This window comes from Vitis vinifera, chromosome 1, assembly GCF_030704535.1.
Source record: "Vitis vinifera cultivar Pinot Noir 40024 chromosome 1, ASM3070453v1".
Lineage (NCBI taxonomy): Eukaryota > Viridiplantae > Streptophyta > Magnoliopsida > Vitales > Vitaceae > Vitis > Vitis vinifera.
Genome location: NC_081805.1, coordinates 20,421,801 through 20,438,709, shown reverse-complemented (window position 1 = coordinate 20,438,709; position 16,909 = coordinate 20,421,801). Strand labels below are relative to the sequence as shown.

The window sequence follows — 16,909 nt, the reverse complement described above, 5'->3', positions numbered from 1 at the left end:
TTGTTGCTCTATCTGGTCTCGTTTTCTTATCATTCTAGTGTTCTCTACTCTACAATCCTGGTCGATATCTTCTTGGACCAATTCAATGGACGCAGACTCGTGTATCCAATAGGCTTCCATGCAAGCCCATAAACTCCTCTCGATTTCACGTAGCACAAATTAAATTTAACATTTATGAGCGCACCAAACTTAACTAGAGCTTGGATTTGAAATTCCCAATCCACACAGCTAAGGCAATTCATATTTGCAGAGTCTAAAAGTCAGAAAGTAAATGTTAAATATATCTCAAATTCGAAAAATATATCATTAGTTATTAATTTAATATAAATGTTAACTCTTGATAAACCCATTAATTTAATATGATTAAAAATAAAAAAATTCACTTCCTACCATGTAAGCATTATCTTTTCTAGACCTAAAAAGAATCTTTATTATTTAAAAAAGTATCTACATAATTAAAAGAAACTTATATAAATATAATATCAAAAACTTTTTCTCGTATATGATGTGGGATGTCATAATTATATGTATTTTTAACCATTGGCAATCATAATATCTATATATTGATACTTTTTAACCCAAGTCAAGCTCTAATCTATTCAAATGGAGGAGAAAGTTCTTAGTGTTAGGGCATTATATAAGTATAGACTTTTTTTAACTTTATAGACATATTTTAAAGTCATGAAGGTGCTTTTGGGTTCAGAGAGAATAATATTTATAGAATTGAGTTCAGATTATTAAAAATGATATTAAAGTTGATCCCCGGCCCCAATATAGAAGTTTGTTTGACCATATGAGAGTGTTTGTTTATTTAGCCTTGCAATCCCATGGAACACAACAAATATGTTGCATCTGCATGAGAGGGTGATTGTGATATCTCACATCCGTATATGGGGGGGAAGAGATGATTATGATATCACAAATTAGATATGAGAAAAAGTTTCATACATTATATAAGTATGGGTTGACATTATATAAGTACGGGTTCTTCTTAATCATATAAACACATTTTAAAGTTGTAAGGGTCCCTTTGGGTTTAAAATTATCTACAAAATTGGTGTGGATCATCATAAATACTAACCAAGATTTGAGTTTGAGTGATTGAACCAAACCAAGTGTGAACCATAATATAAGAATCATTCTTTTCTTTTTTAAGAGGATTGATAATTGAAAATTGTTGATTAAATTTTTCTCATGGTTGCTTTTAAATATGTGGAGAAGAGAGGAGAGTTGTAATCCTTGGTGTTAATATTGTAACAAGACCAATAATTAACATTAGAAATCTGAAGTAAATGAGCAACATGGGTTGACAGGCTAAGCCCATGACTATTGTGAACATGCCACAACAAAAGTCCAGATAAAACTGATAGTGGGCTCTTTTTATTGAAACAAATAAAAGTGTTGAGCACCATCAAACACGGACTTGAAGCATTGGCAAGAGAAACTTCAACGTTATATTAGTGAACTAAATATGATGAGAAATCTATATCCTAATATATTATTTCTAATTGTTTTTTTATGAGATTAATTTCATTTAATATTATATCTAATGAAACTATAAATGTCTTTGTGTATTGGCAATTTTGGATAAAAATTCTCATTGTGTTCTCCAAATTCAATTGCTTCAAATCATTATTTGGACTTTTATCATTCCAAATAGATCATGATGAAAGATTGCTAAACATGACTGTAAGCTTTTTTTCAATGATGGATGATATGAAACATTAATCAACTAAGTTTTAAACTTTCATTTTTATACACTAAGGGTGTAAAAATTTAGGTTTAAAATCCTTAGGTCAATTGTTGATCAATCACACCAAAGGGTAATAGTTTCTATGATATCAAAAATTCTACAATCTCGTCTGATCAATAAGGATTCAATCACATATGATAAATCTTCCTTTTTTTTTTCAAACATATCAGAGTTGATGAAGTTTAAAATCTTAGTATTTAAGCCATATTTCTAGAAAAATGTTTCACGATCGAGAGAGCTAAGTGGCTTTTGGCCCTAAAGATTCAAGTCATTTACCTAATTTAGAGCTGTTTTGTTTGAAATAAAATTTTATGGGTTTTAAGCTGAAAATCATATTTTAAGAGAGAGAACTTCTTTCAAAATGAGTTAATTGAATATAGGTTTACCTACCCTTATATTTGTCATATTTATGATAAAATCCAAAAAAAATTCTTATGTGGATTCAAAAAGAGGCCAAAGTCAAGCTTAGCATGGACTCTAAATATGTTTCAAAAGAAAAAAGTGAGTAGCTGCAGTTTACAAGTACCAAGCAAGTGATCCAAGAGAGGATTAAAGACTTAGGCTTCATAGATCTTTGTACCTCAGTTAATTTTTTTTTCATGGTAGAGGTTTTTTATTGCCTATAGATTTGTAGTTTTTTTATCTGCTTGAATGTTTTCCATGCTAAATCTTGGTGCTATTGTATCTCTTCATTTCTATCTCATTTTTCCATTTTCTTATCTTAGCTTATGAAATTTCCATTCATTTAACATATCTGTTGATTGAAGAAATGGGTTGCAATTGGATCACTTAGTGGAATAGTGTGAAATAATTTCAAATTTGGTTTTGATTTTAAGAAATATTTAAAATTAAATGTGTTTTTGAGTAGTTTAAATACCTTATTAATGTTGGTTGGGAAATGTTGACTTGTTTGTACACAAATTGGATTGACCACCTTGTTAGGAGAGTGTTCATCCTAGCTTCCATTCTTGCTTTTGCTTGTCAAAGAGATTGATTAGCTATATATATATAATATCTCTCATATTTAGTATTGTCTTTAAATTATTTTATAATTAATAATTTAATAAATATTTTTTTACTTTATTAATAACTTAAAATATTTAAAATTTATAAATAAAAATATAATTTATATTGTCAAATATATAAAAGTATTATTATATATTAAATCATACTATATATTAGTCTTATTTTAGGTTGTATTACACAAATATTTTTAAATTCTTTTGTTTTTTGAATTAAAATGTTAATTTCATTATTATTTATTTATTTTCAAATAGTGATATTAAAAAATAAATAAATAAATAAATAAAGTAGAGGAGAGGAATAAATTTATAATCCTATCAACTTATGATTATCAATATGTGTCATGCAGAGGGGGAAAATATTGAATAAATTATCCCATTATTAGTTATAATCCCTATGCTTGATTGATTATATTATCATATGGGATAGATTATATTATCGGATCTTGCCATTTTCAACTGGAATCCAGGTTAGTAGAAAGGAATAAAGAAACTACTCCTCTATAGGAAGGATACAGACATCGTGTCCTTTCAATTTCCAAATGCTTGAAAGGCCATAGTGGACAATTGTGCAGGTCGTAAAAAGACATGGAATGGAGACGCCGAGATGGGGCCTTGTGGCCTATAGGCCCTTGAAGGCCCAAACAAAAGGGCTTCCCAGGTGACTCTTGGTTATAACTTATAAGATCAGGGGCTTCATCTTTTGATATACAGGATCAGGCATGGGTTAGTAGCTTCCCAACAAGTCTATATTACCCACTTTGATCAAAGTTAGAATCAGACCAATTAGCCGTTTCCTAGAGACATGATATTAAAACCTATTCAATCGACGTTGTACGTCTCAAGGACGTCATTGATATATGGGAGATCATCCTGGAGAAGACAGAGATGGAATATAAAGCTTTATTTCAGTTGTTTCTTCTGTTAATATTCAGCATATATAGTCGATAGAGATAATGAAACCTTATACACACACACACATATATATATATCCATGACTGCTCAATCCATAACCAGTGCTGCTGCCCATCTAAAACTAAGAAACATAGACGTTGTACACCTAGAATGGGATGTAAGGAAGCAAAAACTGATGCATACTTGAGTAACACTGCCATGGTGGCCCCTTACTGATGGACTGGGCGACAGCTAAGACTTCACTCACTGTTACTATGATAGTTGCTATTCCTTTTCTATTTTCTTTTTTCACGGGCAATTCTTCTCTTACTTTCATGCTGGGTTATTCACCTCCGTCCATACCAGAATTCTTCTTCTGCACGTATCTTTTCTTTACTAGGTTCGCCTTTATCTTGAATTTTGCTTTTCCTTTTCTCATCTACCCTTTCCTGCTTTCTTCCTTGTTTTCCATTCAAGATCTTGCAGTTTCTCTTTAGTGGGAGCACGGATAACTAAAACAGCTTATTTCAAAATCATTACTCACAATATAATAACTAGATAAGATAAGATATAAGTTCATAAAGCTAGCTTTTGAGACGGTTCTGAGATGATAAATTAATATAACCCTGAACTATATATTCTTCCGAGACATTATTAGGGAATATATGGACATGCAAGTGGAAAAAAGGAACATCCATGAGTACCCACTCCTAAGCAAGTAGCTAGGAAGCACCCAAAAAAACAAAGGTGGGGCAATTTGAGAACAGGCTGCAACGTTCGATGCCGTACATAGCAGTAAGTTGTGAGTTCCATTATGTTAATTATTTGCAGTCAGTTCAAACGAACTGTCTAAGGATCATAGAGGAACAAGCCTCGTCGGCTTTAAAATGATTATAGTTGATGATGACCTCCACCAAACTTCCATGTTTATCCCCTTTCAGATGACTTGTCAAGTACACGTAAATATGATTTCCTTGGTTAATAACAAAGACAAAACCGCCCACCACTGATGGCGACCATTAGCGCAGTCCCCCAACCCAGCTTCATCTATCAAGACTAGTAACATTGAAAAGTCTATGCCACCGGTTCACTCTCACACAACCATTACTGCTCACTCCACGCTTTCTCTGCACCCACTTGTCTCCATTTCTGAGGAAAACAGACCTTTTACCAAACTAGCAGCTAAGTCCTAGCTAATTATTCTCATCATATGCAACTGTTGGAATGTGTAAGACTGTTAAATCTTTGGTCATATCATATGTCTAGGAACAAAGGAAAAGGTGGGACCTCCACCCTGTTCTCCGAATTTCCTTATCAATCCACCAAGTCTTCAGTTCTCCAGAAATAGCATGCAAAGCCATGGCCTGCCTGATTTCACGACGTCTGCAATTTTCCGGAAATAGCATGGAAAACCATGAGCTTCACTGAAATCAAATGGCATAAAACTGTGGAAGGCGTGGCTGTGTTGGCAGCTTTGGCCTGGGGAAATGAATGAAAGCAAATCATTGAGGCCAACAAGACGATATGGCATACTTGAATTTGATTAGAGAGATATTGTTGGTGGGACCTAATCATGAGAGGTTGCATTTTGTTGGTAGCGAAAATCTTTTGTTGCTTAGGATGTCAGCATCGACCGAATGTCCTTCTAATCCTTTCACTTCAATACTCAATTGAATTAATGGCCTCCCACAACCGTCACAGTGGTTCATGTCTTTGTCTTTCTTAGATGAAACTAGAACAACAACATATTATAATGTGCAGTTGACAGCTGGATATGAGGCATTGAATCAGAGACCAGATATTTTTGCCTATTCAAGCCTCTTTTTATGCATGAGAGAAGAGGTAGTTCGCAGGCATTTGAAAGTTCACATGAACCTGTCCCAATCCAAACAAATCCAACGCAAGCCTCATTTCCTTTAAGCCCAATTCGGGTCCAGGAAACAAAACCATAACTCAAAATTTTAAACTTATAAAGATTAAATATATTTAGTTGAAACCTCAAATAAAGTCTTTTTAAAAAACATAAACTTATTTTCCATCTTAAAAATTATTTAAAAATCAGATTTACTATCACATCATGTTTATAAAAGTTTTTCTATTTTATATAAAAAATTACAAATATTTTCTATTTTAAAAAATAAAAAATAAGCCAAAAAATTACAGGGATTATAAACTATAACCCCACACCATCACTCGTCACTAACCCACGATACATGGCTGTATCCCCCTCCACGATACAAACTTGCCCATTGTGTGGAGGGGATTTCGTGAAACACATGCAGAGCATATTTCTGAAAGCCACCCATTAGAACAAAATGCAAACCACAAGAAGACTTGAGGTTAATAATCCGTCATCAAACAATAACCATACTTGAGACTAATTCAGCCAAACATTGATGGGTATGTCCCAATTTCTCTCATTTGTGTAATGTTTGATTGCTACAAAATGTAGTATCTGAACATGCTTGGACCCATATCTCAATCACACACCCGATACAACTGGACAAATAATCAATTGGAGACAAGTCTAAACAACACAAGTTTTTAACATTTACACCATCTCCTCTCATGATTTCATTCTACATATTATTTATCAAACAAGTCCATCAGGAGTGAGATAAAAAAAAAAAAAAAAAAATCAAAGCAAAAAATTTATAAAAGAAATATAACAAATGCTACTCAGCTTTTGTTTAGCTGCCTCCAAGAATATTTACACCTCTTTGAACCTACTGTTGCTGCCAACTACAGCAGCCCATCATCCCAGGAGGAAAAAAAAAACATAAGCCAAACCTATCCTACAAGCTCTCTCATTCCAACAAACTTGCAAAGATTATACTTCATCCACAGTCCTTGCTCATACCAACATATTAGTACTGTAACTACTTCATCCACAGTCCTTGCTCATACCAACATATTAGTAGTAACTCAGTATCAAAACTGGCATGAAGTACCAAGCCTCTGTCTCTGCCTCTGTCCGAGGGTCACGGATTTCCGCTTGGCAAATGCTGGGTACAGCAGTTCCTGGAACTTCTCTAAAAACAGCACCCATTCCTCCTCATTCATGTCTGCCAGCTTCACAAAGCTCATGCTTGTGGGAAGCTGCTCATTTGCACTCCTGTGCCCAGATGATGTATTTGCCAAGTAACTACTCTCTGGTTTTGCTTCCAGATATTTTTGGCTTTTCTCACCTAGACTGGTGTCCTTCAGTGACATGGAAAGCTTTGAAATGGTTGAGACCTCTGCAGGAGTTGGAATGCCTGCAAAATCCTCTTGCTCTCCTTCTCTTTCACTTTCCTCTTCCTCCTCAATGCTTTCCTCCAGCTTAGAGAGTTGAAATCGACCATTTGCACCTCCAATTCCAAAATGCAATGGTCCTCTGTTCATGAAAGCATCAGCTCCCATCTTCGGAGTAAAGTAGAATCTGTCTTCCTCGCAATCCATATCAAATTGAAACACCTCCTCTCCCCCTTCAGCCTTGGGGGATAACACCTCTCTCTCAGCTATCAGCCTCCTTGCCTCAAGGCACACAAACTCAAGCTCACTTGGTTCCTCCTCTCCACCACGAAACTCTCTACTCATCATCTCACCAATCTCAGCAAGACACAGACCAAAAGCAGCAGCTTCCTTGAGGAAAATTGTGCAGAGAACCAAAACACGGAGACAAGCCTCCCGTATCATGGGGAGCTCCATTCGCAGCATCTCAGAATCCCGAATTGAATCAAGATTTTTTATGTACTCAAGCTCGTCCTCTGAAAATGGAATAGAAGCCTGAGGCCAATGAATCCATTCAAAGTATGGGTCCTCCAAACTCTCTGGTAGGCAAAGACCATGATCAATCGGAATGAGCTCCACCTGAGCAAACCTCCCTGCACTGTCATTAAGTTTCCTAACTAGAAGGTTTCCTGCATGCCTGTCAGTGTTTAAAATTCTAATGTCCAATATCCCTATACGATGCACAGCAGCAACCGGGAAGCTTGAGGTCCCATGATCACTTGCATCAAAATCATGTGGAATGAACTGCTGGAACGATGCAATCTTGCTAACCTGCTCCTTCTGGTGAGGCTTGTTTCCATTCACTCCATCATTGACATTGAAGATTGAATGCGTGATCTTCACCAGTGCAGTGGGGGGCACATTGGCAAAATGATCATAGTCAAGCAGGTAAGCAGCGACTTCTCTGAACCCCGTCTCCCCAACCCTAACAGTACGTTTCAAACCTGGCTGCCCAAGAGCTTTACCAACAAAACCTTTTGGGTTATTGGGGGCAAAAGGTTCCTCATCCGTTGGCTTCACAATTGCAACACTCTCACCTCTGCTGTTTCTAAAATAATAGGCACCTCCAAGCCCACTGTGAACAGGGATTGGATCCACCCCAATCTTAATTGCCTTAACAATATCCTTGACCAGTTGTTTAGTCCTTGCAAACTGATTAGAGTGGCCCAATATTTCAATAGGGCCACTTTGATCTCGCTGTTGGATATCCTTCCCAGTAGGTGAGAGACATGGGGTTGAGGAGCTTCTATGCAAAAAATTCCGTGTTAGAAGAAGGGGGGAATCATTTCGAACAGCACTAAGGTCATTCTTCAACACCATATCCCCGAATGTCAATGAGCTTTCCTCAGTCGGGACATTAAAAGCAAGCTGTAACCTCCTCTTCACAGTATGGGCATTGTCACCACGATCCAAGTCCATACCCAAGACACAGCCGGTTTCAGTTTGCACAAACACCCGTCTCCTACCAGCAGGTTGTTTCCCTTCCATTCTCTTACTCCGATGGTACTCCCCGCTGAGCGGGCTCTTGAAGACTGCCACTGCCATCTGGGTTTGAACTGGGCTGTCCAAGTTAGGAGACATGAAAGGAAGAAAAGACTAAATGTGTTCACAGCTGGCAAAAGAGGGGCTGGTGGCAGAAGAGACCTTCTTCCCCTCCCTCAAAGGCCTGCCAAACTCAACCACCGAGAGTAACTGAGTGAAAAAGACCAGTGATTCCCAAACAATCATTAATCAACAAAGCCGAATTATTCCCCAAAATTCTCAGTGCAAAACACAAGAGCTACAGAAGCAACAGACCCAGCTAGACCATCACTGCGTTGAAGGAGCCATCATGATGTCCCATATAGCCTAACACCAGAATCTGTAGAGAGATAAGATTGAATCACAAGCAGAACAACAGTATATCAAATCTATAGAAAGAAAGTCAATATAGCATCCTAAAACACCAATAATTATCTATTTCAACTGGGATTCATGTCGACAATGCATAAATATATATATATATATATATATATATATATATATAGTACTCCACTAATTTCCTAAATTCATGGTATTATTTTTCCCCAAAATGAAAATTAAGCAAAACCGAATCTGAAGTTTTATCTTTATCCACTGTTTCCTTACATAGGAAAAATATAACATCATGCTTCCTTATCTTTTCCTCTCTTTAGAATCAAGGAATGTGAAGTTCCAAATCTTCAACAACTGAAATTACAGAAATCTTAGGATTCACCCATATTCACTTTCTCCACAATCTAACAAATCAAATCTCACTCACCGCCATTTCTAAAAATTATCAGCCCACATTTTCCAAAATTGTTCCACATACTTCTCTTGAAGCTTCAACTAGAATTTCCCAACAAAAAAAGAGAAAACAAATGTCCAGACAGAAAAATCAAATCTTTTAAAAAAAATGCAAACCAATTGAAAAGAAAAAACCACCAAACAAGAGCATCAAACACTGCAATGAATTACAAAAACAATACAGTCATCAAAGGAAAAAAGAAAAAAACTCACGAGGTTGCGAGATTGCGAGATCTGCAAGAGAGGTCAAGCCGTTGACTGAACCAGAAATTGAGAAGGCTCAACGGCTAGGATAGAATCGAGAGAGGGACTGGAGCTGGTCCTGTTCTCTCGTCGTTGGTCCTGCTGCTTATCTCAATACACTGGCGCTTAACAACGTTTTTTCCCTCTGCCCCTTGTTTAACCAGGGTTAGGAGTAGAGAATGGGTTCAGGGCTTTCTTCTTATTGAATGGAAGAGTCTAGAAGAGTCAAGCAGAGCCGCTGGATTAGGTGTTCAGTGGAAGCGATATGGGCCGTCTGATGGACCTGCCCCCTTGGTACTGATGATGTTCTGACGTGGAGATAAGGGACTGGCCGGTTGACGTGGCGGCGTCACCGTCTAACTGGTACTGCTGGCGAATGGCCTTCCTACCTCCTTTTCTTTTCTTTTTTTGTTTTTTTCTATTTTAATCATGTCATCCCTCCTTTTCACAGTTACCACATACCCATCCATCACTTCACTTTAATCCCGAACCAATTCTACTGAAATGCCCGAATTGCCCTCAAAAAACCAAAACCTCATTGAATGCCGAAACTGACCTCGGAGGGCGGAGCAGGAAACTTCCGATTTGGATCTTCTGAAATAAGTAGGATTGATGCTTAGGACTCAAGTTATGGGTTTGGATTTTGGATAACGTTTCCGACCTAAGAAAAAATCCCCTTAATTCCTGCACATTATTGTCTAATTAATGTGAAACCGAAACGCGTTCCGTTGTAGAAATAAGAGTTATTTAGTGTACCCAAAAGGATTTTTTTTTAAATTTTCCTCATTTTTCTATGGTTGTTGATATTTATTACATGCAAGTTATGTGAATATGGTAGAGCTTTAAGAAAATTAAAAGAGGATGGTTATAACATTAAGGGGGTAGGAGTTTAACAGAGTTAGACGTAAAGGGCCCATTAAGAAATTAAAGTAAGATGGTAATAACATTAAGGGCAAGGACTTGTTTGGCATTAAGGCCCCATCCAGGTTTATTTTGATAGATAACAAGCATTTGGAGCTTTTATGAATTCTATTTCTACATAAATGTTTTCATGAAAATTAGTTGGTATGTGGATATAAGTTATAAAACTCTATTTAACAACATCATAAATGTTTTTTTATCATGTTGTGTTCCATAACAACAAATATATATATATATATATATATATATATATATATATATATATATATATATATATATATATATTAAAGGAAGCATTTATTAAATATGAACCTAAAATCAACTTTAATGATATTTAAAATTTTTAAAAATGAATTTTACAATCTTATGAAATGGGTTCCGAAGCATTAAGAAAAGTTTTTAAGGATATATTTGAAAACTATTTTTTCTTCTTAAGAACAAAAGAAAAATACATTTTATAATAAATAAATAAAAATTATTTTCTGTTTTTTATTCTTAAAAATATAAAATAGGATGTGTTCAAAAAATATATTTTAATCGTTTTATGTTATTTTCATTTGTTTTCTGATAATTATTTTAAGAAATAATTATACAAGATTAAAAAGAAAATATTAGATATAAAAAATGTTTTTAAAAATATTAAAAACAAGTTAAAAACATTTTTTTTTCAAACCAACTTTTATTTTACAAAAATAAGAAAACAATTTTAAAAAATTGTTCTAAGAAAACAGCTATCAAACAGTTCATAAACCTCCTAAAATCAGTGACATACAAAATAAATTCTCTTGTATAAGAGTGGCAAAATGGGTATTACAAGAAACTTGGATGTTCAATTTGTTTACCCTCATTTTCAGAACAAAATCAAGATAGACGTTAGTTAAGAAGATACTTGTAGATCTGCTTCCAAGTGTTTTTTAAAAGGGAAATTATAAAGAAAATTGAAATGGAGGTCAAACCAGAAGAAGGGTGCACATGGCCCACTAGTTCACTCCTTGGTTCAACAACTCCCATGAACATCTACTTCAGGAAACACTTTAAATTACCAATGCTAAAAGGAATTGAAATGGTTATTATTGTTATGCAATTGTACTTTATGTTTAGATATATACTATATTTTAAAAATATTTTTACTAAATAGAAAAATAATTTGAATATTTTTAAAAAATTTAATAAATGAAAATAAAGTTTTTATCGGTTTTTAGGTTATGTTTGATTCTAAAAAAATAATAAAGAAAGAAAAAAATATTTAAAAAAATTAAATATTAAAATTAGTTAAAACTTATATATTTTTAAATTATTTAAATTTTATATTAAATAATAAAAATAAATTCATTTTGTGCATTTTTTTTTTTCTTTTCTTCTACTTTTTCATCATATATTTCTTTTCCTTATATTTTTATTTTAACATGTAAAATGCAAAATAATAATAATAATAATCAAATATAATTTAAATTAATAAAAAAATTTATATATTTTTAAATTATTTAATCTTTACATAGAAAAAAAAAAGTTAAATAAATTTTACATTGATTTATTTTAAATCTATTTATTTATTTATTTTCTCATTCTTTTTTCCTTCTACTTTTTCTCTCTTTTTTTAAAAAAAAAAAATTCTCTCGAAAAGCAAACGTAGCCTTAGTTACAAATATATGAGTGTTTTTGGGCGAATGAAATTATTGAGAATATTGATAAAACAGTCAAACTGGAATTGATTAATGATGGTGGGTTATGTATAAAAAATATTATTTCAAAGTTGGTTTGGGCTTTCTGCTTTTCCTACCTGGTGTTTTTCCTTTTTCAAAACTAACAAGCCGGGAAAGGGACGTGCAGGAGATGATTACACAACTTTGAATGTGGACATTTGACTCAAAACATATGTAAAGCATAGGCCTCTTTGATGAGATTGTGTTGAGCTTTAAATTTAAAAAGGGATACGATGGATCCCATAGACTAGGATTTTTTGGTTGTAAAGCTTGGGCATTCTTCTTCCTTAAGGCAAGATAATCGACAACTAGAGTTAACTGTCATTGGAGTGGGAGCTTAATCATTAACTTGATAGATATGTAAACAAGTGATATTGTATAAATTTTAAAAATGGTGTTCTTATATTTTGTAGAATAAAAGTCTGTTTAAAATTTTGAAATATTATTTGACTTTTTATTTTTTTATTTTTTAAATAAAATTTATATGTAATGCTTTATTTTTAATTATTTTTTTATATTTATCCTATTATTTTTAAAAGTTATCATTCAAACACAAGGGAAAATAACTAAAATATATTTTTGAAAATAGAAAATAAGGTTTTATTTGATAACTATTTTTGAAAATGATTATGATTGAAAACTATTTTCTAATATTTTATAAAACAAATATCTATTTATGAACCTGAAATGATAATGTTAGAACTCGTGTTATTACATATAACGCATGGCACCATTTGTTCCATGATGAGTGTCACAGCCAATGGCATGACAGCTCGTACCAAAACAAGTGACACATGTTATCGTCTGTGTCATTATACATAATGTGTGTCATGATTTGTGCCTCGACACGTGACGCGTATCATCGCTGATGCTATGACATGTGGCATGACTCATACCAAAATATGTGATGTGTGCCACAACCTGTGTCCAAACACATGATATGTGTCACCGCCTCTACCATGATACATGCAATGTCACAATATGCTATGATGTCACAATTTGCGTCAAAACACATAATGCATGTCACCACCCATGTTATAATGCATACCATCACCAATGTCATAATGTCACATATTCTGTCAAGACACATGATGCATGTCATTGCCCATGCAATGACACTAGATGTGTACCATGGCTATGTCATAGACTTGCCATGACTTGTATCATGACACATTATGCATGTCGTTGCCCATGCAATGACACTAGATGTGTGTCATGGCTATGCCATAACCTTGCCATGACACATTATGCGTGCTTTGTATTTTATATTTTTAAATGTTTTAAAAATAAGTAACTTTTATATGTGATATTTTATTTTTAATCATTTTTTTATATTTATATATTTATTTTTTATTTTTAAAAATAAAAATATTTTTTATCTCGTAATTATCAAACATGTTTTTCTATTTTTTAATCCGAATGATAAAAACTGTTCTGAAAGCAAGTAGCAAAGGTTACCTAAGATATTTTCTTAGAATAAGTGAAAATACTTTGTTTTTAAGAATGATTAACATAAACATCCACATCATGCAAATTGCTGGAGAGATTTGGCTTTATGTCAACTTTTATTTTTCGATTAGAGTCTTTAGTCATCCCTTTGTCCAGTGAATCTGTTTACACTACAAGTGGGGGTATAAAAGAAAGAAGACAAAAGGTTAACTTCGGTTGTCATCCATTCCTAGCAACAAGTGTACGGACATTGAAGCAAACTATGCTTTTTATGATTCGCAAATCCTGAGGTGGCAGAATGTTATTGTAATTCTGTTCATTCACTTCAATTTATTTATTAAGATAATAATGTCTGCATTAGAGAACCATGCCATACCAAAGGTGATCTCAATGAAGCTTGTCTCCCTTTATCCAAAAGCACTTCTATAAAAAATGATTTAAAGAGCCACTTCTATTAAAATTCCAAATATTTGCTTAAGAATCTATTCATATAATAATTTATATTTTTTAAAGATACGATATACATGCTATGCTAAGTATGATTCAACGTAGGGATGATAGTGATGTCAATTTTTTTTTTTTTTTAACTAGTATGTTTTGTGACTCTCAAAATGATTTGAAAAACTTCTTTTACATGGGGCATGTTAGGATGTATATAGGAATGACAATGAGACGAGTTTATTTTTTGTATCCGTCTTATCTTGTCTCACTTCTAATATGATAGATTTGAAATTTAAATAAACAGGTTAAGAATAAATTTGAGATCTTTTTTAAAACCCAAGATAGATTCAAGTATTGTCTTATCTCTTCCCCTCATGATTATATGTAAAATTATTTTTAAAAATTAACTTAATTTATTTTTTATTTTCTAATTTTTAATATATAGATAATAATAAAAATAAGAAAATAATTTTCAATAAAATAAGTTATAAAAATTATAATAATTTAATTATTTACAAAATATATTTATTTTAATGTAATTAAAATAATTTTTTTTAAAAATAAGTTAAACGAACATATTGGAGCTGATATGAGAAATTTTCATGCTACCATCTCGTTTAATTTATTTATTTATTTGTTGAATGAATGAAAATTATTTTAAATAAACGAGATAGGATTGGAATGAGGGTGATCTGTTTCAAACCCGTCACATTATATTGTCATCCCTTATTATATATGATAAAAGTCATTACGCCTATTTTTTATCCTTATTTCTTTAGATATTTATCAAATTATCATTTCTTTAATATGGTGCAATGAAATGTGTGCTAGACACTAACGTAAATAATGATAAAAGAAAATAAAGGTCAATATTTTACCTACCTCGTTCACTCACCTTCTCATTACACATTCTTGCCACACGTGGATATACACTAACTACTATAATTAAAAAAAATGGTGCTACGTAATATTATATAAATAATTATTTCAAATATTTTGAGGGGAAAGTACAAGAAGACAAGTATAGGAAAAAAAATAAAAAATAAAAAATAAATTTAAAATGAATCAATTATTTTTATATGTTAATTTAAATTCATTTAATTTATTTGAACTCTTTAATTTAAAGATTAGATAATTTAAAATTTTGTTTCACCTTTCACTAAATTATTTTTTATAATTTTTATTAAATAATATGACTATGGGAGGGGCATTTTGGTAATACAGTCACTCATATGATAAGTGCCAAGATTTACCCTTGTTTAATTTGGTATTCCCTAATATTCCTTTGGTATAATAAATTAATAATAGTAGTAAAAAGATAGGGAGAGGTAGAAAAAGAATCAAAAGATGGAGATATTTTTGGGTCTAAAAGATGGGGGAGCTGACACGACCCATTTAAAAACTCATATAATATGTACACTTATACACCCTTCAGAATCACTCAGTCAACTAAATCCCAAGACCGCACGTGACGCTGACGCGTTTGAATTATTATTTATTATTTATTTTTAATTTTATGTGTTCGTTCTTGGTATTATCCTCCACGTCTTTTATTCCTCGGCCGCCGTTCTGCCTCTTTTGTATTTCACAAACACGGAACGCCACGTAACCAACCCCAGCCGTAACTCGAGGGCTCTCTAATCTGTACTTGGGTGCCCCTGCTTTCCAAAAACCATTAAGAATGTGTTTGGCAGCTGCTTTTGACTACACTCAATATATATATAGATATATTATTAAAAAAATAGTTTTTTTATTTATTTTAATTTTTAAGAATAAAAAAATAGAATTTTTTAGATAACTGTTTTCATTATTTTTTTCTAATTATTTAAAAAAATGTTTAAAATAGGTTAAAAATATTTTAAATTTCTAACCTAATTTTGTTTCATAAAATATTAAAAAACAACTTTAAAAAACTATTTTCAAAAATCATTTTTTAAAATAGTTACCGAATAAGTTTTAAAAGTCATTTTATGATGTTTTTAAAAATATTTTAATTTTAAAAAATGCAAATATTTTGAAAAAAAAAAAATTATAAAATCACTTTTACTATTTTTTGAAAAAATATTTAAAAGATAATTTTCTTAAAACCATTTTTAAAAAGGTCTTCCCTTGAATTAAATTCCAAAAAGATATTTTACACGTGGAAAATCTCGTTCAAGAGCAGCCTAGACATAAATAAATGGTAGGGATGATAGATTAAAAGAGACAAAAGAAATATGAAATTATAAATTTAACCTCCCAAATTTTTTTTCACCAAAAAAATACCTTTTTTGAACAAGAATATCCTTATTTTTTTTTATAAAAATAATATTTTCTTTTAAAATACACATATAAATAATAAAAATGTTAAAGAGTATTTATATAAAAAATTGATTAGTTTGCAAGTTAAAAAATAAGAAAGATTAGAGTCTATTTGACGGAGTTTATTCTTTCATCAAAACAAGCTTCTTATTTTTTGTTTTTAAAAACTAATTTTTAAAACATCTTACCAAAAGCTCTAATTTTTATTCTTTATTTTAAAAACAAATTTTAAAAAACCATCACCAAACAAACCCTTAATTTTACAAAGTTATGATACTTTCATCCATTTTAATCCGTTCATCTAGATGGTATTGTTTGACTAATTTTATGGTTGAATTGCACCCACAATATCATTTGACAGCCATCATCTATGATTGCTTCTTTAGTATAATGCAACTTGGAATACCCTTTTCAATCATGCGGTCCAGTTATACTATTCATTACTTTTTAAGATTCATGACAATGAAATTTTTATTAAATTTTTGTAAATATATGTAATTATCAAATATTTAAATAATTTATTTTATTTCGATCTCAAAACTAACATTTCATTATATAAATTGTTGCATTATTTAAAATTAATTCTTAATATTTTTATTTTA

General features: G+C 32.1%; 1 protein-coding gene across 1 annotated transcript; it reads right to left on the bottom strand.

The window, feature by feature from the left end:
- Positions 1-6,197: 6,197 nt before the first annotated feature.
- On the bottom strand, positions 6,198-9,696 carry LOC100247983 (probable phosphatidylinositol 4-kinase type 2-beta At1g26270-like). The gene is made up of 2 exons (XM_002266989.4): positions 9,463-9,696; positions 6,198-8,803 (listed from the first exon to the last, which is right to left on the bottom strand). Exon 2 carries the CDS (start codon positions 8,521-8,523, stop codon positions 6,601-6,603), a length of 1,923 nt encoding a protein of 640 aa, XP_002267025.1. The 5' UTR covers positions 8,524-8,803; positions 9,463-9,696; the 3' UTR covers positions 6,198-6,600.
- Between the last annotated feature and the right edge of the window lie 7,213 nt (positions 9,697-16,909).

Bases quoted from the DNA above. Each gene is read 5' to 3' on its own strand.
- LOC100247983 (XM_002266989.4), bottom strand. From the start codon at position 8,523: ATGTCTCCTAACTTGGACAGCCCAGTTCAAACCCAGATGGCAGTGGCA.